The 25385-nt window shown below is 50.3% G+C and overlaps 1 protein-coding gene across 2 annotated transcripts in view; it reads left to right on the top strand.

Annotated features, from left to right (window-relative positions):
• LOC133357687 (polycystin-1-like protein 2) overlaps positions 1–25385 on the top strand; it is a 107423-nt gene that overhangs the window by 54776 nt on the left and 27262 nt on the right. For both annotated transcript variants that reach the window (XM_061575780.1, XM_061575779.1), the window contains exons 20-25: positions 7340–7434; positions 8807–9067; positions 9730–9900; positions 10694–10857; positions 12544–12696; positions 14244–14715. In XM_061575780.1, coding sequence (XP_061431764.1) covers positions 7340–7434; positions 8807–9067; positions 9730–9900; positions 10694–10857; positions 12544–12696; positions 14244–14715 — 1316 coding nt within the window. The remainder of the gene's footprint in view (positions 1–7339; positions 7435–8806; positions 9068–9729; positions 9901–10693; positions 10858–12543; positions 12697–14243; positions 14716–25385) is intronic.

The raw sequence follows: 25385 nt of genomic DNA, 5'->3' as shown, positions 1-25385 counted from the left end.
GCACGAAGACGCCATCTTGGGCGTGGCAGGGGAGAAACGGCGGGAAGCCGCCATCTTGTCTTCACCGCGGCGGGAGGACGCCGCCATCTTCAACATCACGGCGGAGAGGCAGCCTTGCGCTGCCATCTGGAGGTGCCGCGGGGTGAGCAGCCTGCTGTGAGCTGCTGTTTTTCGAGGGGGTGCTGCGAGGAGAAGACGCCGATGCTGCAGCTGCTGGGGCGGGAGCTTCCCGTCCTGGCTCGGGTGCGTGACAACGGAGCCGTCAAGTCGCCGAACGAGTTCTGCGAGGCGTCTCAAGTTGCCACCCTGCCGTCCTCTTCTTGCTGCAGCCCCGGGCGAGTCATAACGATACGCACCCGGCCTTAACACACACCTCACTCATCTTTCGAGGGCCGGGGGGCTATTTTGGTTTTCTCTTATGACTCGATTGTGCGGAGCGCAGTTCGGACTGTGTGTATGTGTGTGTAATAACGATGAACGCGCTATCTGCTTGTTGCTTGGTGTTAATATAAGTGTGTGCGTGTGTTGAGAATGGACGGAGAGTCGGCTGTATTTGCTGAGTGTCAAATTGTGTGTGTGCGCTGCTGCGTGGAGTTGTTATCTTGATGGTGAAGTTAATTATTAACTTGGGAGCGTCGGGTATCTTGCGCTGTATTATTTGTGGGTTACCTTGTGTGATGGGCTTAATTGGAAAAAAAAAATATTTTTTTTGGTGTATTGTGCTGCGAGGTGCTGTGTGCGATGCGATTGTTGCAAGAGAGAGAATAATTGTGTTGTTGCTGCAAAGTTACGACAGGATTAATGGTGTGTTGGTTGCCTGCAGATCTGCTTGCTATTGTGCTTAAATGTACGCGTGTGATCGCGATATGCTGATTGCATGTGCTGTTATACCGTTCTGTATGGTTATGGGGTGCGATGCAGTGGTTGACTATTGGAATTGAGATTGTTATTATATTGTGCGTACCTGTTGGAAATTGCTAACAAATTCGAGGGGGACCCAAATATTTGGTTGTATGGTTGTTGTGCACACGAGATTGCGTGTATATTATAGAGGGGGACCCAAAAATTTGGTTGTATGGGTGTTGTGCACACGAGATTGCGTGTATATTATAGGGGTAATTGAGCTTTTTGAAAATGAGGGTGCACGATGACGCCGTTGTGGGTGGCTTAGATGTTAATGCTAATGGGATCGTAAATTGGCGCCAAGTGGCGTCGCGTATTCGGTTGATCGCATGCAACCACGAGTTGCTTGGCGAGTTGGGTTGTGTAACCAATGTGGTTGGTAAAATATTGGTTAAAAATTCCACGATATGACAGCTGTGCGCAGCAAGCTGGGGCTGTGCGTCTATCGTTGGTGGGGTTGTTATAACGTGACGGGGGATGCGTCTTGTGACCCCCAGCTAAGGGAAGCTGGGGTGCACGAATGGAGAAAACTGGCCACGTGTTCGCACGTTGGGCCGCCATTTTGCGCGCACGCGGGGTATGGCGACGATGCGCTTTGCGGAAAGGGCCGCCATTTTGAGTACGCGCGAGAGATTGCGCGAACGCGCTGGGCGAAGGGGGACGCCATTTTTGAGCGCGCGGGAAAAACCGGGGTGGGGCAAATATTCCATCTGTTATGCCTGCCATTGTTGATTGGGTGATGCACGAGTTGTGGTCACATCGGCCTATGGCTGATGGCTGACCTGACAGCCCGGAGGCGAAACCTCCGTGGTATGTCTTAAACTAATGGGCCATGTGCTCATATGGCTCGGGGAGTCATGGTTCAGTTGTGCGGGGGCAGACTGAACCTGGTGTGCCGGGGGCTCACGGGATCTGGGTTAGGGTGTTATTGTCTCTATAAGAGAACATTGCCCCGTGGGGGGAGTACAGGGGGTCTGGCATTGCTGGGGGATGAACCTTCCCTGGGCTATAAAGCATCGGACTATACGAGGCTGGTGTGTGTCCATCTCTGATGGGATAGTAAGGGAGGAGCATGGCCGAGTTGCTGCTCATCCCCGAAATTGCACTAGCTGAGAGTATGGTCAGTGGATGTTGCTGTGGGTTGACGACCACGGTGGGGGTTAGGGCGAGTTAAACGTTACCGCTGGGGAGCGTGGCTCTCTCCACGCGAGGGTGTGTGATTAGGTGTTTTGTTGGGTTGCTGAGAGTGACCGTGGGTACATGCTGTGTACGTGCGATGTCTGTGCTGGTCCTCAAGGGAGGACTGCTGGTGGGTAAGAGCAGGAAATTTTGTTGTTGTTGTTGTCACGTGTAAATAATATTGTTGTTAAAATGTAAATACTGGGGCATCCATTGCGTTATTTTGGGTATTTATGGGGAGTTTTTTAAGTGGGCTGGATTTACATCATCTCCACTACCCTGAGGCCGGGTGGCTGTCGGGTACGACATGCGGATGTGTGTTGTTGTGCTGTGCCTCAGGGGATTGGATTCTCCTTCTCGTCACAGATTCTTCAGCTCCCGTCGCACTGGGTGTTACCTGGTGTGCTAGCTGGATGAGGACTTGAAGGAGCAATTGAGCGCCGTTCGTCATTCTGCTCTACCACTTGCTCTTTGACGTTGGACTTGAGCCGAGCGGATGGAACTGCAACATGGACACGCACTAAAACATCACATTTCTGGGTTGTGCGCGTTGGCCGTTCTTGCGTGTCAGTTGCCGTTTTGTTCATTGTGCCATTCTTATTCTTGTTGATGTTGCGCGGAGGACAGGCCGGTGTTCTGTTCCAGTTCCTGATACCTCCCCTTTCGTTGCTTGTGTTGTTGTTGTTATAATCTCCGTTGTGTCTGGGGGACTCCTGATTGTGATGCCTTCGCCCGCATTATTTTGTTCTGTTTCAGCCGAGGACGGCTGGGATTTTCTCTACGGGGGAGGGTAGTGTAATGCGGGCGCAAATGGGCGGGGCGGATATGACGATCCGAGAGGGAGGAGTCAGGGTGACGTGGGGGAGAAGTTATAGCGGGGAGACAGGAAGCTATCTGGGCAGTCGGGGGAGTGAAGGGTGGTGAACACGTTGGGTGGTCGCCGTGCCTCAGCCTGGTGGCTGAGGGGCTCATGACGGCGCCAGCCAGCGGGGTGGAAGAGAGAGTGGAGGATTGAGGTAGGAAGTGGCGAGATAGCCACAGAGGCCACGAAGGGCTGAGGTAGGAAATGGCGAGATAGCCACAGAGGCCACGAAGGGCTGAGGTAGGAAATGGCGAGATAGCCATAGAGGCCACGAAGGGCTGACATTGGGAGGTGGCGAGATCGCCACGCACGGAGGAACAGGGAGCAGAGATGGAGCTGCTGGGGGAGCAGCCAGAGGGCTGTACCAAGAGCCTGCAGCGGAGCTGCAGGAGCGTGGAAGGCTACGGGAGCGAAGGCAGATGTGGGGCTGCCAGGGAGAGAGTCTCAGGAGGAGTGCCGTGTGGGAAGGAGAACGCGAACCCCAAATAAAGGACACGGAGTCAGAGAGAAGTGTCTGAGTCCTTTTATTACATACGTACTGTATATCACCATTGTACAGCTTACTACTTTACATGTGTTCTATGCTCAATAGCATTGCAAGTAGTCATACTCTGGGTACATGGGCATGGTTATAGACTAAACAGTATTAGAGTTAGAGAATTACAATGACAGTAACTCATTACAGTGCGTCATCCATTTACAGTGCACAGTGCTAAAACGCCTCTAATTGCATATATCACAAACGAACAATTCTAAGCCAAGCTTAAAGTCTAAAACAAGTCTAGAACAAATCTAGAACATTTATATAACGATCAAAAACAACCTTTGGGTCCTTTACCTGTAAAATGCAACAGCGCGTGTTATTAGCATCAAATCTTCCAAGGCGCCATTAACCATGTGGCTGGTTTACACGTGCGGTTATTCATTAACCCTGCCAGCCACCTACAGGCCCGACTCAGACATTACATGCTGCTGTACACACATGCATTGATGCATTGTACAGCACATCATGACCTTCACAGAACCACACTTTACTCCCTTGCTGCACAAGGACACACTTAAAAGAGTGATCCATTCCTAATGTGCCACATATGGAAAAGGCTGAGAGCTTCTGTGCATGCAGTGCTGCACACCTCTGTTTTTGTTAAATCTGTTGTGATTAATCGTCCAAAATCGCGTGACATCATTTATGGACGGCCTCTAACTACACCACACCACTACATTGCACCCCACCACGACAGCACACAATTGCACTACACCATGCAACAACACTGCACCCTGTACCACTGCACGAAGACACTACCCCACTAGATTACATCACTATAGTACACACTATACCACTACTGCACCATTTTATTACACAACTTAATACTATCCCATATAACTACAGCACACCCCTAAACTACACAGTCACTTGACTTACCTATTTCTCCCTCATTTACCCACTCAGCCCTCTCTCATTTACTCGTTTGTCTCAGTCACTCATTCCACTAATTCATTCTTTCATTTTTCCTTCATTCGGTCACTAATTCCTCTCTGTCATTCTCATTCTCACCTTAATCAGCAGCTTCTCTGGTGGTCTCCCGTGACCTCCTGGAAGCCCACTAATTGCTAGGGGCGCCTGTTGCTCGGCTGGTCTTCGAGGCCAGTGGAGAAACGTTTCATTTTATAGTGCACATAAGCATATCAGTGTTTTGAATATTGTGGTTAACATACTCGGTTACATCCAAAAAAGGTCCCATTTTATAGCTGCTCACCCCGAGCTATAAATGCTCTGATAGTGCATAGTCTTAGTACTGTTCGCCTTTTGGCGTTCTCTGGTCTGACACTGGTGAGACAAGACCCTAAGAAAGGCTTGTCTCTGGTGTAGGCCAATCAGTTTCAAAGACAATGGATATATTTAGAGCATGTTTGTTTGCATGTTCACCACGAGTACGTGTGGTTAATGTAGACATGATTCCTTGCTAATCGTTTCTAATTGGTGTTTGAACATCTTAACACCTGTTTTATTGCCAGAAAAGGTAAAACCTATTATTTCTTCATAATACTTGTTGTTGTGCCTGTAACTAGGATTTGTAAACGTAGTGTGAAAAATATGGATTTGTGTTTGTTCAAAGTGGCACAATATAGACACACACAGATAGCATAAGAAATGTTAACACTTCGGCTTTCGCGATCAATATTCATCATACCATTTTTTGGGGTTATATTGCATAAATAAGAATGTAAATAAGAAACATAAAAAAAATTATACACGTGGGTTGGTATCATAGTGTAATAAAGGACTCTCTCTCAGATGTCGATCTCCGTTGTCCTTTACTGGGTTCATAGAATCTCCGTACCACGCCGTCTCGCTCAGTCCCGTGTCCCGCTCGACGACCTCTCCACAGCCCTCCGCTGCTCCGTTATGCAGGCTCCCTGCTGTTCCAATATGCAGTCTCTCTGCTGCCCCGTCAGGCGATCCTTGCAGCCACACCGCTGCCCCGCTCTCTAGCGTCACTGCTGCCCCTTCCACAGCTAGCCTCTCACTGCCCCGTTAGCTCTCTAGCGTCTGACACCGATGGCCGTCGGTGTCGACGTCTCCCACCGCGTGGCAACCGCGCCACACTCTCCGTCTTGCCCAGCGTGGCCTCCCCGTATTTCACTCCGTCTCAACTCCCCTTTCCCCTTCCGGTTCTCTCCCTAAATCCTCTCCCCCACGTGACCCTAACTCCACCCACTCCCCACGTGACCCAGACTCCACCCCCCCTCAATCCTTGCTCGCATTACAATAGTAAAATATTGGTGAGTCTATGTGATTATTGAAATCACACAGGGGCAGTATTCTATTGGAGGCAGAGCACATCACAGAAAAAAACTCGGTTAAATCCTCAAATAAGGAGGTAGAGGCCCTGGGTGAGCAGTAAAAGAGCTGCAGAATTGTCAAAGACTGGACAGCGTAACATTCAAGTAGGAGGTGCTCAAACCACTGGAATTCTGACATGGGGGCAGGACGAAGGGTGGCAGAAGAGCGGTGTAACACGGAAAGGCCTCCGCCATGACCAGTAAAATTAGGCTTGTCCTAAAAATTGTATTTACTTGGTAAGGCCTGCTTGATCGCCTTGCTGTTGGCGCGTCTCTGTGAGGCATAAAAAGGACAAATTATGGACGTTAACGAACTCCGTGCCTTAAGTGAGTAACTTTAATACATATGTAGGACTTGAGAAATACGTGTCACGCGTTGGCTTGAGATGCGTGCACACGGCAGGACAGTGAAAGCAAACGGGGACACAGGGCGCGGAGTGACTTACTCTTGTTGTTGTACCAATTAAGGTGGCAGGGTAATTAAGGGGGGCCTGCAGGTGGCCAGGGGTAATCGAGGACGCAGGCCGGTGATTGGAAGAGAGGTATGGGTGTCTGAAATTGGCGCCGCGATGTCTACAACAACAACACCACGTGGGAATGGGGGCTGGTGGCGAGTAGCAAAGCGGAGGATGGTCCGATTAATAAAGGGGAATTGGTTCAGGGATAAAGGCGGAGAGCGTGGGGAGAAACGGGAGTTGGTGCCTGGGACGACAGACGAATGGATGGAGAGACGGAGCAGGAGATAGAGTGGGTATAGTATAAGGTAGCAGTGGACAAAGAGAGTATAGTATAAGGTAGCATTGGACAAAGAGAGTATAGTATAAGGTAGCAGTGGACAAGAGAATACAGGGTACAGTAGCAGTACAGATAGAGTAGCAGTGGACGGAGCGAGTACAGCGCAGGATAGCAGCGGAGTAACGGACATTGAGGGAGAGAGCTACAACGGAGTGAGACGGCAGAGAGAACAAAGAGCGACCGAGCTGGAGAGACAGAGAGCAGAGTGGAGAGTCGCTGGAGGAGAGGAGCAGAAGGAGAGCGAGCGAAGCCAGCGGAGCGAGCGAGTGGAGGGACATTGAGTGATGTTGATGAGGAGCTGTGGATTGAAGAGTACGGAGGGACATTGAGTGATGCCGACGGAGGAGATGTGAAACTATACGAGTTAATCAAGAACCGAGAAGACAAAGAAGCTGTCGCATCAATACGAGTCCTACACATATAAGAAAAAAAAAGTAAAACGACCTTTATGCTATGCCCACAGCAAGGTGTGAGTAAAAACAGTGGCATGCGCGCCAGCGTCCCCTCTCCCCGGAAGTTGATACATAAGGCACCTCGACAACCTCAGCAAGGACGTTTCACAACATTTGTGTGATCCACCAACCCTTTCCACCACAGTGGTGGACTACAGGCATCCCCCAAAACTATTCGGTTATAGATGCTCACATATCCGACATTTTCACTAATCTGTCTATACCTCATTCCTAGGGTACTGTATAATGTAACATTTCCAGGGCAATCAGTTGTTGAAAATGCTTCCTTTGTGTTTCAAATCAGAAAACGCCCCACCGAACACACGGATGAGCATCCACAACTTGATGTGCAAGACTTGGAGCAAAGCGTCCGACAAGTGGGTGTACGGACTGATGAAGGTGAGACGGTTTGCAGGACCTCATACATCCACCTACGCAATATCTCCTGCAAACACCGCTTCCTCACCCCTTCTGCTGCTGAGACCCACATCCATTGCATCTTGATGACTGCACCTCTCTTCTGTGGCATCCCCACATCCCTCACCTCCTTCGCCTACATCCGTGCACGCGGCCACATTACCCTAGAACTTAGATTCCTCAACTGGCTCCCAATCCAATCCCAAATCTACTTAGAATTGTCCCCGCTATTTTCAAGAGTCTTCCTTGGACGTGCCCCTTTCTACCTCTCTCTGTTCAACTTGCTCTACTCTGCTCTCTGGCAACCAAACCCTTTTGTCAAATACTCAATCAACCTTCATTCTGTGCGAGGTCAAACCTTCTCTACTTATTTTTCTGGTGCCTTGGCGTTGTGGGCCCTTGGGGCTTGCCCATTTCCTTCACTGGTGTCTCCTCGCTGTGCTCTCTCTCTTCTTCTGTCTGTCCATCTCTGCGTCTTCCATCCCGTCAATTGAGACGGCTTCCATCCCGTCCATTGTTTGATGTTTGACGTACACTCAGATCGTGGTGTTCCTCTTTCCTAGCACCTTCCAGTGTTCCCTCCATCACCATCCATTGCTGTTGGTCACCATTCGTCCTGGTCATATATTGCTTGTTCTTGACCTGACTCCGTAACCTTCAGTTTTTATGTCTGTTCTTTCCAGGACTTCCATGTTTATTGATTCTCTATATAGGACATATTAATAATTCTCCGGAAGGCTAACATTTTTAGTGACACTTATTTTCCTTTCCTTTTATACTACTGCTCATATTGTTAGGAATGTTCTTCTTCTGGATGTCCATACTGCTGAGACCTTTCCCTTGTTCAAATCCAGTCTGAATAATTTTATAATCTTTTCTGCCTATGGCTGACTCTGTTCAGTGTCACCATGTGGATTGAATGGTATCTCTTCCCACATCTCTGGTCTGCTTATCTGGATAATTCTGCTTCCTTGCTCTAAACGCCCTCTACTTCAAAGTCTCAAGATGAACATGCTTCCTCACATGATGCAGGCGAAGGGTGGGGTTACCTGAGTAATGGGAGGAGCTACTTGAGTGGTGGGTGGGGCTTACCACATAGTGGGTGGAGCTGCAAAAGTGGTGGGCGGGGCCACTTCATAAGTGTGCGGGGCTACTCGAGTCGTGGACAGGTTTGATGGTATAATTGAGGTCTGTGTCAAAAAGAGTATGGAGGAGGCCACTCAATATATGGGTGGGGCTAGCCGTTGAGTGAGAGTGGCTATAAAAAGGTGGGATGGAGCTACCAGCTCAACCCAAGTCCTAGTTGAGCCTCCCAGAAATCTGAAAGCTTTAGTTCTGCTGTCTTTGTGTGCAGCCGCATCGTGACTCAACTCCAGAAAACATCATTTGCATGGCGGAACAGAACATCCCTGGCTTCCCGCCCACCATACTGGAGCCTCTCTTCATCGGGGCTTCTTTCTTCGTTCCTCCAAACTCCATCGAGTTCAACACCGTGTTCACCAAGTTCGACCTAAAATCAAACGGTGCCGTGTTTGCAACCATCGTCACTGTGACGATCGTCTACCTTATTCTGGTGGTCATCCTCTGCCGATGTGATCGCCAAGACAAGCGCGCGGTTGGTATTTTGTCTATTGCTATCAAACTCTTCTTGTTCCTGTAATTTTCCCACTGATTGAGCGGTGCTGAGACCATACTGAGCCGACCTGGTGCAGTTAAAGACATTAAGGAGGCTCGGCTCAGGTTCGCCAGTGGAAAAGGGGTATTTCATCACACTCTCCTGTCCCGTGTCATATCCACCTTCACATCTACTCCCCATCCTCTTGATGTCTGCTCTGATGCCTCAATATGCCTCACCTTGTGGGTTTCTTATCTTGTTACGACACGACCCCCTTAGCCATCCGAATCAACTTTCTGGCAGCTTGTCTGAGATTGGTACCCCACTTAGCTTCTTCCTCATCTCTCCATTTGTAAACTTATCCAGTCTTGTGATCACCAAGATGCATCTCGCTACTCTCATTTAATGTTGATTTATTACGCAACGGCTGTCCGTCGTTCTCTTTTTTAAACTGGAGAATCAAAAGTGATACAAAGAAGAGCCCCCCATATGCTTGGTAGTCACCCTGTGTCCACGTCGCTCTGACAGCTAGGGGAGGCCTACCTTCAGGAGTAGATAGAACATGGCTGATGTTGATGAATAAGGTCTAACTGCAAAGTTCTGCATCAAGTGGGAATTTAGTCATAACTTCCGGTCTGCGCTGTACTCAATCTTACTCACAGTGGAAGCTCCTGCCTTTAAAGGACAACCCAAAGGACAGCATGTACCAGTACCTGATGACCGTGAAGACCGGGTTGGTTTCCGATGGTGGTACCAAGGGCAACATCTTCTTTGTCATCCAATTTGAGACCAGTGACACAGGCATCCGGGAACTTGAGAATGGCTACTGCAAGGTGAGCTAGTGGCGTAGCTATTGAGTGTACAAGCGGTGCAACGAGACTGGTTGGTAAGGCATCGGCGTGCACTGGCGCTTGGCTGTGGGCTTTGGCAGTGCCAGTTTTAGGCATCCGCAATGCAGGCGTTTGTCTAGGACGATGGTAGATTGTTGGCAATGTCATGTTCTGCAGTCGGGTGGCTGATTGGTGGGTGTGTGTCATATGACCTACTCATGGGACACCGAGATGCTGGGGCCTATGTTGAAACGTGCACAAAGATGTTGGATATGCACGTGATCTATGATCCAGTGGTAACGAAGGTTGGTGGATCCCATAAAGGTTGTGAAAACCTGACTTTTCAAGAGGGGAAATACAGCAAAAATGTGGACACCACCTGTTCCCTCTGTATGGTATAGACTGCTGCCCCTTTGCACGCGTGGGTTTTCTCTGGGTGCTCCAGTTTCCTCCGACATGTAAGCACTCATGAATTGACTGATAACACCTCCATATTAAGAGGATGGCAGAGCTTGGTTGGGTTGGAGGGGTGTTGGGGATGGAATTTGGCACTGGCTAAATGCCAGTGCCGGGCTGCGTTTCCCGCTAATCTTTGGTTTTTACTCACGTCTCTGAGTTGTTCTCTCTCTCCGTGAGTGAATACTGTGCGGCGTGGTACAGATTTAAGTAATTATTATTTTAAATATGTGCTCAGCATCTGTAATTAAAATAAATACAGATAGACTAAAATAGTATGTATTTATGCACCTGCTGAAAACGCGAGCGTTCACGTGCTCTCTTTGCCACACGTGCGCAGGAGTTCGCCAAGGGCAGTGTGCGCTGCTTTGTGCTGTCCACTCCACACTGCTACGGGATGCCCCTTCAGCTCAGGATCTGGTTGGACACGAGTCCGGATGACGACAGGGACAGGAGCTGGTTTCTCAACGAAGTTGTCCTGTTTGATATCCAAACCAACGAACAGTGAGGGAGGAATCCACCTTTCTGATCAATCTCCTCTGCTTGCTCCCCATTGTCTGAGTCTCTTTTCCCTCAGCTACTCGTGCTGTTGACTCCCTGTTCAAATCCGAGCTAATTTTGTTTTTCCCTCTCTGCCAATGACAAAGTAAATATGCCCACTGCATCAGTGCAGCATCTTTCGAATCGGTCGCTACAATTTTGACTTAAAACTTTCGTGACTGGTTCTTTCGGTGAAGTCACGTAGATAGAAAAAAATAATAACGATAAAATATTAAAAATAAAGTTTCAACTCAGCAATCAATGGAAAGATGTCATCAACACCTTTGGGTCATGACTTGACTTGTCTTTTCTTGTCAATCAACTTCCACCATCAGCAGTTTGGTGTTTAGAGCGGGATCCAGTGATTTCCTGGCTGCACTGCTCATTGGCAATGCAGCTGCTGCTGCATTGGCATTGCTGGTGCTGCTGATACACTTTGGCTACGCCCATCTCAAAATCTTTATAAACAGTGTGCCTTTAGAGGCTAACCCCTTTTCCTGATGACGACCGTTTGTGTTGCGATCGAAACGTCGTGGTATTTTTATTCACTTTATTTTAATTATTATTTGTTCTATCTACGTGACTTTACCGAAATAACCAAAGAATATGAATTCCTGCAGTCACGTAAGTTTAAGTAAAAATTTAACTGAACACTAAATGAACAGTGCAAAGACCATGCAAATATCAAAGCATTAATATCTCTGCTCGAGTAGTTATATCTATGGGACAATTTTTTTTTTCATCATCTTTTTACTGGAAAAAAATGGGCCCATTGAGAAGCAAAGTTTGTGGGTAATAATATCCATTTTCTATACTTTTTAGGTATAATCAATTAAAATTAACACGTATTACCAAGGAACAAAAATTGTGTTACATACTCTTTGGTTCTTTCGGTAAGTCATGTAGGTAGAAATAAAACAAAATAAATCACGCTTCGATAGCAACACAAGCCATTGTCTTCAGGTGAAAATCGCGACAGCCGTGATGTCTGCTGCGAGCAGCAAGATGTCTGCTGCCTTGTGAAGAGAAGCCGTTACCAGCGAGTTTTTTTTTAGTTTTTGAGAACAAAGGTAGCCGAAGTAGTGTTAATGGGGTATTATAGTGTAAAGGTAATAAATAGCGTGGCATATTAAAGGAAATTAAATTTAGATTAGCATGTTGGATTATAGTGCAAAGTTAATGAGCTTCAAGTAGCGCATAAGAGCTCAGATTAGCATGTACGATTAGCATATGTATTTTGATGAGAGAAGCATGTAAAAGTTAGTGAAAAAAATAGCCAAGAATAGCATGTTAAAGTTGATGAGAAAAGCATGGCAAAGTCAATGAGCGAAGTTAGGCAGCAGACATCTTGCTGCTCGCAGCAGACATCGCGGCTGTCGCGATTTTCACCTGAAGACGATGGCTTGTGTTGCTATCGAAACGTCGTGATTTATTTGTTTTATTTCTACCTACGTGACTTACCGAAATAACCAAAGAGTATGTATTCCTGCAGTCACGAAAGCTTCAAATCAAAATTGTGTTACATAGTTGTATCAATCAACCCGGCCACTTTATGTTGAACTCTACCGAGTATGGCGAGGTAAGAACAGGGCTCGGTGGCCACTGCTGCTCCGAATCTCGGTGACATTCGGTGCTTTCCACCTCCACCAGGTTCTACTTCGTGTGCAACAATTGGCTGGCGGTGGACCAGGGGGATGGACGCGTGTGCAGGGATATCACGATGAGCGACCACCAGACCGTGTTCGACTCCAACAGGCTGTTCTCCTCCACTGTGAAGAGCAACTACGCTGAAGGCCACTTGTGGTGAGCGAGACGTGCGCCACGTCGTGTACCGCGCCACATCGCGAAGCTTCCAGACACCGGTGCCCAACTCCAATCAGACTAGTTCATGTCCATAAACAAAGACATTCACTGCATCGCGCGCTTACAGATGCGCTTCTGCGGCCGTCTGGAACGCTCTTCTGATATTAGCAAGGCACTGGCGTTGCTTATACCAGAACTATGCTCATTTAAAGTGTGGTTACATCAAGCGTCTACTGTAACAACAACGTGTACAAGTTCACGTGCACAGCTTCTCTGTAAATTCACTGCCAATTGAGGGCCTCCCAGTGCCATGGGAGTTGTGTGGGGTTATTTGACCATACTTCACCACGCTGGCCTTTGTGGGTTGAAGGTGGGAGAGCGTAGATGTGAGAGAAAAAGTGTATTTTTCTGCACTGCCCTCTGCTGCCCATGATATCGCATCACCCCACAGCAGTCTAAATACAGGACTCTCGTAAAACGTATTTGAGGGTCTTGCGTTAGGAAGTATGGCCAACACCATGCATGAGCAAAATGTGGGAGTAACGCGGAGAGCCCACAGAAAGCCAAGTGCATATGAGGAGGTGACACTCGCCACTTCCAACTCCCACCAAAATACTTGCAAGCTCAACCCCACTTAGCTGAGATCGGGTTAAATTGGTTGCAAATGTGATCCAAATACGACCAGCTGCCTTTACGTGGGGAAAAAGCCTGAGGGCCTTGCAGAGGTGAGGAGCTGTATGGGATAGGAGCACCCATACCACATGCCACAGTGGGCACCATGGTTGCGAGATGTTAACTACCTCGCGTGGTTTATAGGAGGTCGTGGGTTCGATCTCAACCCTGACGCCTGTATATTTGGAGTTTGCATGTTCTCCCTGTGGTGGCATGGATTTTTCTTCAGGTCCTCCGGTTTTTCCCTCCATTTAAAAAAATATGCGTTTAGAGTATTTGGCTGCTGCTTTACATTTACACGTGACAAGCCATTTCGTTGAGCTATCATTTGTGGTCAGGTTGCTTCTGAAAAAGGGCTATATAGCTCAGTGTGCCTTACCTGGTAAAATAAATAAAATATATGAAAAATATTTTTAGTAGTTTTAAATACCAGTCAGGTACTGTACTCACCCATCCGGGGTGCATACCCTGGCTCAGCAGAAGAAGGCGGTGCAGCAAAGTTCGGAAAATTATAGTTTGTCTCCACTGACTGCGATTGTGTTGCCCCCTCGCACGCGTGGGTTTTACTCAGGTGTTCTGGTTTCCTTATACATCAATAAACACCCGTTATTATTAACTGGCTCCAAAACATATTATTATAAAGAGGACTGTAGACCTTGGGCAATTGTTGAAACTGCTGGCTCACAACCGTGTTTGCTTCAAGCTCGTCTGAAGTTCCTCAGCGATTGTGAGATGCAATTGCACGAACAACACTATATTCAAAACTACAACATTATTAACCCCAACCGTAACAATGACAAGGAGAATTTCGCTACTGACTCGACCTTGCTGTTTATTACGATGTGTGTATATTCGTTACAACTCTTCACCCGCAGGAGCTCCATTTTCTTCCGTCCGTCCAAGAACAACTTCTCGCGAGTGGAGCGGCTGTCAAGCTGCGTATCGCTGCTTTTCCTCATGATGCTTGTCAATGCCATGTGGTTCGAGACGGACAAGGGCCAGGCCAGCACCCCGCACATCGGGCCCTTCACGTACGGCGAGCTCTTCGTCATGATCGCGAGCGCTCTCATGGAGGTCCCGATCAGCATCCTTATTGTCCAGATCTTCCGCCGCACGGGCAACAAGCCCTGGAAGAAGGCGGGCGGAGGAGGAGGGGGCTGCACGTCGCAGCAGTTCCCACATTGGACCTTGTACATCGCCTGGACGCTGGTGGTTCTGGTAATCGGGACGAGCGGTTTCTTCACCATCCTCTACAGCATGGAGTGGGGCCCCGAGAAGGCCAACCGCTGGCTCGTGCGCTTCCTCACCTCCTTCTGCATATCCGTCATCCTCATTCAGCCCGTTAAGGTTTGGAAAGTAAAATAATTTATAAAATGTTGGTTAGATTTTTTAATTTATTTTTTAAAATAGATAACTTCTCGAATTATTAATAAACCCTTTGGAAAGTCTCGATTGCAAGAGACACCCCAGTTTAAATAAGTGTAGTGTTGAATATGGAGGCACACACTTGACTTGGAGGCAACACGTTTATTACACATCCAAACGGGGCTAACTACTTAAACGTACACTCTCGACCCCAACAGGGTAACGACACTACTTTAACCAGGTAACTACATAACCGGGTCAGTCAGTAACGGCCTGACTGACCCACGATGCCGAGCGGAGACCGAAGATTGGAGAGACGTGGCGCTGAGGGTTGATTCCAGAGAACAGCAAAGAACGCTCTTGGGACTACCCCTTTATGCTCCTGAGCGCGGCCAAGCACCGCCTCTGGCCACGCCCCCTTCGAGACCTTTCCCGAAGTCCTCTCTCAGGCCATCACCAGGACTATGCCCCCTTAGGCCCGTTCACATGCCAGACTCACTCTGGTCCCAGGGAGAGGTTCCAGACACACAGTAGCACTCTTGTGACAGTGCCTGGCGCTAACACCATACTTACACCCTTAACGTTACTACATAAGTACGAATTTTTCTTTTTTTTACCAAAATGTAGTTTAAACGAAAACACGAATAAAACAGTTTGCATCAATTAAGTTTGCATGTAAACAGAGTCGCCCGGGTGGCACAGATCATAACAGGCCACTCAGATGAGAAACCAGTCCATAGTTTACTTATCTTGAAAAACTGCTACTGAAAGTATGCACTCCGCAAAGCCCGTGTGGAGGATGGGTTCTATAAGAAATACTTTTATTTTTCGATTTAAAGCTTTCGTGACTGCAGGGATTCATCTTCTTGGTTCTTTCGATAAAGTCACGTAGAAGGAAAATAATAAAATAATTCTCACGACGTTCCGACTATAACGCAAGCAGCCGTCCTCAGGTGAAGAATGAAACACCACCAAGCTTGGAGAGTATATAAAAGCTGGGTTGGAAGGGGAAGAAGAGCGCCTTGACAAAGACATTTGCATATCAAGAGGAATTTAGAATATTTATGGGAAATGTGTAGCAGGTGGGCGGGGGGTTTCAAAGTCATATTATGCCTGTGCATTATGCAGGATTAGCAGCATCAAAGGGAGGGGATAGGGGGTAGCATTAACAAAGGGAAGGAATGTTAATAGTTTGTAGCTGCGGTTACTAAACCACCACGTAAAAAAATAAAGAATAAACTACATTTTCTGGTTCTTGGAACCAAGAAGATGAATCCCTGCAGTCACGAAAGCTTTAAATCGAAATATAAACTACATAGTATCATCAGTATACTAAATATACTCTCCAATAAGTTGAGCTACTGTAATATAGTTGAGGACTCTTGGACGCCGGAGTTGGAGGCACACGTATTTATTCAGCACAGCACAATCGTGGGCATACAACACTGGAGGGGGTATTGGCCCCCTCACCCGTCTATCTGGGGATACACTTGCTAGCTACGTCTAGCCTACCTCCTAGTCCTCCACTAACGGGCTAGGGGAGGCTATCTAGCCCGACACTGGTAAGTCGGGCTTACGGTACCCGGAGTCCCAGACCAGCTCTGATAAGAGCACCGGCTCTGGCTCTCGGGACCACGCCGCTGGCTCGGTCCTGTTCGGCCCTGATAAGGGCGGTGATCCAGGGGAGTCCAGGGCCCTATCTAGACGGTCTTCGGTCTTCACTGGTTTAGCTTAACATTATCACCCCGAGCCCTCTGGCTCATCCCCTTTTATACCAAACCCCGGCTGAGGGGTGGGGCCCCGGGGGATCACAACTCCGGGCAGCCCCCCAGGCTCCCCGGTGCGGACGTCGTTGAGATCACCTCCCCGTGCACTCACGTAGCCACGCCCACTGTGTTTGTTTCCCGTGTGATCCCATGTATAACAGCCCCTCCGTAACACCCCTACATCACCCCCCCCCCCCCCCCCCCGTACAGCTCGCAGCCGTCCCGGCTACAACAAAACGACAATAAAAGTTTATTTACCCCTTGACCCCGCGTGTGCCTCACAATTTTTTTTCAACAATAACGAGAAGGAGAACAACAACAAGAACAACAACAGCAAGAAGGAAAAATAACCCGACGCACCCCCCCCCCCCCGAATAAATACGAATTCCGTAAAAACGCCCTATATACAATTTGCAGGGAACCACACCACATACACGACACACAGCGAACACAACATATGTACAATCCAATGCGCAAGGAACACACCACCCACACAACATACAGTGAACACAACATACGATGTGCAGGGAACACACCCCCCACACAACCCACAATGAACATAGCATGTGAGAAAAAAAAATTCTTTTTCTTTTCGGCATCACAAGAGTCTGCGCATTCTTGCGCGCGTCCTTGCAGCAGGCCCGTCACACGGGGCAACCCCGGATGGCGGACTGTCGGGTGGCAACTGTCCGTCTCCGAGTGAGTCTCTTTTTGATGCCGAGAGACCCTTGGCATCCCCAGGTGGGGTCGTCGGGCGTGAGCCCGTCACTCCTGATGCACCTGGGGGTGGCATAGCCGGCAACACGTTAGGTGAGAGCAACGGAGACGGACCCAGTGAGTCGGTCGACCCCCCACATGTTTGGCCACGCGTGTGTGAAGTGGGAATTTGTACCGCAACGAAGGGTTTTAATCTGGAGGGGTGTACAAACCACCGCCGCTTCCCCCATTTGATGCGTACGCACTGCGGCCGCAAAACCTCAACCACTTCCACAGGACCCCGCCACGGCAGCACCAGTTTAGAGGAGGTTGCAAGTGGCACCTGTGGACAGTGCAGCCATGCCTTGTCCCCCGGCTTCCACTGCAGCACGTGCGCCCGACCGAGTCTGAGCCTCTCATTAGCTTTCTGACGGAGGTCAGAATTTTGCATGGCAGCATCCCGTGCCTCTGTCAATTTGGCAAGATTAAATTTAACATGGTCGACCAATTTAGTTTTACCCTGCGGCGCGGGGATCTGCAGCTGGGCCCGAACAGGCGGGTCAGGTTCGCGGCCATACATGAGGAAGAAGGGGGAAAATCCCGTTGCCGCATGGGGGGCCATTCGGTATGCTGCCAAGACCCCTTGAATTTGCAGGTCCCAATCGGTCTGTAAGTCTGAAACCTGCTGTGACAACATCGACGAGATGGTTCGATGCAGACGCTCGACCATCCCGTCAGTTTGCGGGTGATACTGGGAGGTACGAATTTTTTTCGTGCCCAGGAGCTCACAGACTTGTTGGAGTAGTTTGCCGGAAAAAATTTTGCCCTGGTCGGTCAGCAGCCGCTCCGGAGCACCTTTGTCCAGGACGTATCCCTGGACAAAGGCCTCCACGATGGCTGCTGCCGACTGGTTGGCAAGGGGCCAGGCCATAGGCCAGCGTGTAAAGTATTCCACACCGGTCAACAAATATCTATTGCCCCTGGGGGTGGCGGGGAATGGGCCCAGAATATCCAGCGCGACAAGCTCGTTCACTCTGGAGACTTTGATCGATTGCAAAGGCGGGTTAGACTCCCGTGCTGGTGGTTTCCGTTGCGCACACCGAGGGCATGACCCCAACAAATCCCCGACATCCCTTGTCATGCCTGGCCAAAAAAAATCAAGCTGGAGCAAGGCGAGGGTCTTTTGGGTCCCCAGGTGGAGGAGGCGCTCATGAGCGGCCCACACCACCTTACCCCGCAACCCAGAAGGGACCACCAGCCGGTGTTGATGGGATCTCCCGTCCCAATGCATCAGCAGACCCTGGACCATTTCCCATGAGTCGGCATCACCCCTCCCCCGCCCAGCACCGCCGACGCGACGACGCAACGCGAGGAGGGAGGTATCCTCCATCTGGAGGCGCCCCCATTCAGTGACAGGCAACCCCAACAGGGAATCTTTTCCCTGTTGTGCGATCGAATTCGTCATCGACATTGCGTCGTCGGCGGCCGCCAAGACCGGAACAGATATCTCCCCCGGAGGCCTGCAACGTCCCGACCCCAGGAGGCATGCGCATTCGGAGGTGGTTGGCATGCGCGACAGAGCGTCCGCATTGGTGTGGCGAACGCCCTTACGGTACGTAGTTTCAAAATCAAAGTCCTGGAGAATCTCCAACCATCGAGACAATTGTCCCGATGGTTGTTGAACTCGCAGGGCGTATTGTAGTGCCGCATGATCTGTGCGGACGGTGAAATGCCGACCGTACAGATATGGGCGATACTGTTGGATGAAATAGACAATTGCCAACAGTTCCCGACGGGTGACACAATATATTTGCTCCGCTGGAGACAACACCCGATTACCGTACGCAACTACCCGTTCCACGCCATCAACCACCTGGGAAAGCACGCCCCCAATACCCTGTGTTGCTCGCATCGGTGTCGAGCAAAAAGGGTTTAGAAAAATCGGGGTAAACCAAGGGAGGAGCTTTTACCAGAGCATCCCGAAGGGAGCGGAAAGCAGCCTCCTCCTCCTGTCCCCAATGAAACCGAACCCCCTTTGACGTCAAAGCGTGTAGGGGTTTCGCAATCATCGCAAAATCCGCGACAAACCGTCGGTAATACGACGCGAATCCAACGAAACTCCTGACCTCTCCCACCGAGGTGGGAGTCGGCCAGGAGCTGACGCACTGCGTTTTGGCGGGATCGGTAGCAATACCTGAGCGCCCGACGATGTGTCCCAAATAACGCACAGATTCGCGTAACAGATGACATTTTTGGGGTTTAAACTTCAAATTAGCAGCCCGCATCTTGAGGAAAACCGCCCGCAACCTCTGGAGATGTTCGTCAAATGTTTTACTAAAGACGATAACGTCATCCAAATAAATCAAACACGAGTCCCATTGCAATCCAGCCAAAACCAATTCCCAAAATCGCTGGAAAGTTGCCGGCGCTGAGTGGAGTCCCATCGGCAACCGGTTGAATTGGAACAGGCCGTGCGGTGTACGGAATGCAGTTTTAGGCTTTGAATCATCGTCCAGAGGAAGCTGCCAGAATCCCGAAAGCAAATCCAATGTGGAGAAGAATCGCGCTCCCGCCAAGGCGTCAAGCGATTCGTCCATCCGTGGGAGCGGGTATGCGTCGGCAACAGAGATTTTGTTGAGGCGACAGAAATCAACGCAAAAACGCAACGAGCCGTCCTGTTTTTTAACCAGGACGATCGGCACTCCCCAAGGGCTGGTAGAGGGAGAAATGATGTCGGCGGCTAACATGTCATCAACGGCCGATTTGACATGGTCCTTTTCGGCGGGACTTAACCGAAAAGGATTCTGGCGTATTGGCGCACTGTCACCTGTATCAATATGGTGATGCAGCAGATGGGTACAGCCCAAATCGAATTTGTTCCGACTGAAAACGTCGGAAAATTCACGCAGCAGTGTTTTAAGCTTTTGACGCTCTAAATCCGACAGGTCCGTCGATCCCGCACAAAGCGCCTCGAGCCACCCTTCATTGCTGTCCGAATGTGGTCGCGGCAGAGGGACAGTGCTTACGTGATTCGCGACGGGTTCCTCACAGGGCACCGGCGTTGCGTGAGCAAGCAAGGTCCCCTGTGGAACCACCACCGTCTGCGACCCCACATTGAGGACCGCGATGAAAGGATCCCCGTCCCCTTTAACGATGGTCTGGGCCGGAATTAAATGAGGCCCGCTAACCCCGGCCCTAGACGGCCCCAGCAGAACCCCCTGGTCCCCCATGCCTTTAGCGAATGGCCGACGAAGTTTCAGAGGTACCAACATTTGTGCCCCCGGCGGTACGCGTACTGTTCTATCGACGAACGCCGGTACCGTCGCGAACGCCGTCCGACTCGCAACGGGGAACGGCAGAAACGCCATGCGTCGGCCCGACGGGAGCTCAATGCAGCCCTGGTCGATTAAAATACGAATCGGCATTTTGCCCAGGAAGTCCGTCCCCAGCAGGCACGGAACCGCCAGCGAGGAGGAACCAAAAATGGGGCCAGACAATTTAATATCACCGATACAAATTTGCGCTCGAATTTGTCCAATGATGCCAAGTGAGCCCCCGTTAGCAGCATAGAATGGCACGTTAACGGGCAGCAAAGGACGGCTCTGGACAGGGAGAATATTGTAAATCAGTTCCGAAATGATGGTCGCCGATGCTCCCGTATCGACCAGGATGCGCACCTCAACCCCGTCAATGTGCCCCACAACGGCTGACGACCCCGACGATGCGGCCACAACGCGATGGGCCAACACGGACCACTGGCTGGGTTCGATATGAGTCCCCACAGTGGTGCGTGTTGGCGCGACGGTGTGCAATGTCGGCCCCCCGTTCGTTGCGGTGTGCGAGTGTGTGACGGGTGTGTGCGTGGGCCAAACATGAGGGGTGCCGCGACTCACCGGGTTATGTTGATGGAGCTTGGGAGGAGGGCCGGCGTCCCGTCGAGGCGTCGTCCCGCGCTGCCGAGGAGAACGGCACCCCGAGGCGACATGGCCCCGGATGCCGCAATTGTAACAGCGCGGGAGCGCTGGCGACGACGATGGATGATCGAGGTAGCTCGATCCGTCCCGGCCCCCCCGTACTCCCGCTCCCTGCTGCCGTTGACGGTCGACGGCGCAAATTTCCTCGCCCGGGAGGGTTACTGCAGCCACAGCACGCCCGCTCGCCGCCTTGCTGGCCTTCCGTCGTTGCGAGAGCAGGTTTGCATGGAGGAGTCGTGCAGCCTGGAGGGAACACATCTCTGCGTCGTCCTGTGCCACGACGACGATATCCAAGTCGTCCGCCAGCAGGAGTATCTTCTCCGTAACCATAGCGTCCACGCCTTCATTGTCCATTCGTGGGAAGGCCGTCTTTGCCAGTGCCAGGAGACTTGTACGATATGCCAGGGGCGACTCCTTTGCACCCCGCTGGCGATCATAAAAGAGCTGCCTGCAGTCCGACGGTGGTCCGTAGACTGCAGCCAGGAGCTGCAGTGCCATCTGTAGCGTGGAGCGTTTGCTCTTCGGCGCCGATGTAAGAGTGGCGAGGGCGTCGCCGTCGAGGAGCGCCGGCAGCGCGCGGAGAGCCTCGGCATCTGTCCACTGTGCCATTTCCTGGTGTGCGAGGAAGCGCCGCTGGAAGCCGCCCCAGTCGCCATCCTCGCCCACAAACTCTTTAAGTGGAGGTAGCCGTTGATGCAACGCAGCGGCCGCCGTGGAAGGTCGCTCTCCGTCGTCCCCCTCACCCGGCTCTGCTTCGGCGCGAACGACGGATGGCATCGCCGGTCGCACCCGTGGTGACGCTCTGTCCGCTGGTGATGACGCTGTACGCCCGCCGTCGGACGCGAGGCTCAGGCTGGCCACGCCCTCAGCAGCTGCTGCAGCGATGGCGGGAAATTCAAAGTCGGGCTCCGTCGAAATGGTGGGAAGGCGCTCTGGTCGTCGGCTGTCGTCCCCCGTGGCGGTCCACCAGCCCCCAGCCGTGTGATCTGGTCCAGCGTGGCGGCAGCAGCGTACAGCAGCTCCGCCAGTTTCGCGTGCGCCTGCCTCAGTCCATCTGTCGACGGCTCCCCATCCTCCCGATGCTGCGGTGTGGATGCATCCGGCCCCGGCTGCTCGATGCCTTCTTCAGCCGTCTCGGGCTCCACAACTGCAGCGGTGTCCTCCGCCTCCAGTACCCTGGCTCGAGCTGTCCGGTGCGTGTCCATGTTCGTGGTTGTTTACTTCTGACACCAGATGTAATATAGTTGAGGACTCTTGGACGCCGGAGTTGGAGGCACACGTATTTATTCAGCACAGCACAATCGTGGGCATACAACACTGGAGGGGGTATCGGCCCCCTCACCCGTCTATCTGGGGATACACTTGCTAGCTACGTCTAGCCTACCTCCTAGTCCTCCACTAACGGGCTAGGGGAGGCGATCTAGCCCGACACTGGTAAGTCGGGCTTACGGTACCCGGAGTCCCAGACCAGCTCTGATAAGAGCACCGGCTCTGGCTCTCGGGACCACGCCGCTGGCTCGGTCCTGTTCGGCCCTGATAAGGGCGGCGATCCAGGGGAGTCCAGGGCCCTATCTAGACGGTCTTCGGTCTTCACTGGTTTAGCTTAACATTATCACCCCGAGCCCTCCGGCTCATCCCCTTGTATACCAAACCCCGGCTGAGGGGTGGGGCCCCGGGGGATTACAACTCCGGGCAGCCCCCGAGGCTCCCCGGTGCGGACGTCGTTGAGATCACCTCCCCGTGCACTCACGTAGCCACGCCCACTGTGTTTGTTTCCCGTGTGATCCCATGTATAACAGCCCCTCCGTAACACCCCTACACTACTAACAGTAATTCTACGTCGCAAAAAATATAATATGCTTCCAGCTAAACTTTTTTCTCTTACACCACACAGGTCTACCCCGTACTATATACTACCATAGACAAACCCAACATTAAATTATATACTGTATTAATATACACACTCTATACCTTCGACTATAATATTACCCTAAGTATTATTCTACCCACCCTACTGTATACCACACTGCTGTATATTTACTATACAATTACGATACTGTATTTTACCTTATACATTGTATTAAACATTACAATTTTATACTATTTATACAATCTGCTATACACTATACCATTGACCATCGCGTGAAAGATACTAAGAGGAAGCAACGGAATATGTCAATGGTAGGAGACTTGCAGCGGAGCAAAAAATCAATTCCCTGTGGAGAATACAAGATATATAGTCAATGCCAGTGAGTGGACTGCGGTCTGAAAGTCACCGTAAACGTGAACACAATCAGTTAAGATCCGAAATGGTTTATTACGTCCTTCCAATGATTGCTGAGCCAGAATCCATCTTCTCGGTTGAAATTGTCTCTGTGTTTGTATATGTGGATCGCCTCATGAACGAATCTCTCATGGTAGCCAGATGGCTTGCAGAGAACCTCTGTCTTGGAGAAGTCAATGTCATGTGAGCCCACTGAATTGTAACAGTGATCTGCCACGGCTGAGGTTTTTGTCCTATCATGTTTCAGGTCTGCTTTATGTTCACGGATGCGGTCCGAGACATGTCGTTTGGTTTCTCCAATATTCTTGCTACCACAGAGGCAACTTAGTTTGTAGACGCCAGGGTACTGTATGTCTGGAACCACATCTTTTACAGACGGTACCAGATCACGGATTTTATGTACTGTGTTGAATCGGACCTAGATCTTGTGTTTAATCAATCAGGATTTTGGAGATCTTTTTGTGACCCCAGCAATGTAGGGTAAGGTGATGGTTTTGAAAGGCTCCTCAACAGGATCCTTCTTGATGGTTGGAGTGATGGCTTTGCGGATTGTGTAGTCGGAGTAACCATTAGCCTTAAGAGCTTCGCGTACGTGTTTGAAGTTCACTGGCAATGTGTTCCTGGTCGGAGATGCATTGGGCTCTATGGAATAGAGTCTTGATGAGGGAGTTCTTCTGGGATGGATGGTGGTGGGAATCCGGTTTTAGGTAAGCATCCATATGGGTGGCTTTCCTGTAGACAGAATGGCTCATTGAACCATCAGGTCTCCTTTTAATTAGGACATCCAAAAAGGGTAGATTGCCATCTTTTTCGACTTCCATGGTGAATCTGATAGCTGGGTGTATGGAATTGATGTGGTCGAGGAATTGGTCTAGAGCAGGCCGGCCATGTGGCCAGATGACAAAAGTGTTATCTATGTACCTCTTCCATGAGGTCGGACGTAGAGTGGCAGTCTGGATGGCGTCAGTCTCAAATTTCTCCATGAAAATGTTGGCTTCCACTGGAGATAGGGGGGGAGCCCATTGGGGTGCCCTCAGTTTGTTTGTAGAAAGTTCCATTCCAGGTGAAGTATGTATTGGTTAAGCAGTGTCTCACCAGGGGGGGTACCCCAGTATTCAGTCCTTGATGAACCAAGTCTTCAATGACTGCGATGGTGTCAGGTACAGGAACTTTGGTGAATAAGGAAACCACATCAAAACTGACAAGCAAGTCGTCTGGGGACAGGAAAATTCCCTTTATCGTCGATACCAGGTCAGTAGAGTTTAGTACCGCAGAGGTGGTTTTTCCAGTGAAAGGCCGCAGAATTTCAGACAAAGAACGAGCCAGTTTGTAGGTGTGGGAGTTGATAGTAGAGACAATGGGACGAAGAGGTGTATCTTCTTTATGTATCTTTGGCAGGCCATATAACCTTGGTGGCCTGGCTGCAAAAGGTTTCAACGAGAACTGTTTGGTTTTATCAAACCAAACAGTTCTCGTTGAAACCTTCTGCAATCAATGGAATTTCCCTGTCCCCAGACGACCTGCTTGTCAGTTTTGATGTGGTTTCCTTATTCACCAAAGTTCCTGTACCTGACACCATCGCAATCATTGAAGACTTGGTTCATCAAGGACCGAATACTGGGGTACCCCCCCTGGTGAGACACTGCTTAACCAATACATACTTCACCTGGAATGGAACTTTCTACAAACAAACTGAGGGCACCCCAATGGGCTCCCCCCTATTTCCGGTTGTAGCCAACGTTTTCATGGAGAAATTTGAGACTGACGCCATCCAGACTACCACTCTACGCCCGACCTTATGGAAGAGGTACGTAGATGACACTTTTGACATCTGGCCACATGGCCGGCCTGCTCTAGACCAATTCCTCGACCACATCAATTCCATACACCCAGCTATCAGATTCACCATAGAAGTCGAAAAAGATGGAAATC

Source organism: Lethenteron reissneri, chromosome 59 (genome assembly GCF_015708825.2).
Source record: "Lethenteron reissneri isolate LAM-NWPU_2019-01 chromosome 59, ASM1570882v1, whole genome shotgun sequence".
NCBI lineage: Eukaryota > Metazoa > Chordata > Hyperoartia > Petromyzontiformes > Petromyzontidae > Lethenteron > Lethenteron reissneri.
Note: the sequence above shows the minus strand (reverse complement) of the source record. Positions and strands in the feature narration are given on the sequence as shown.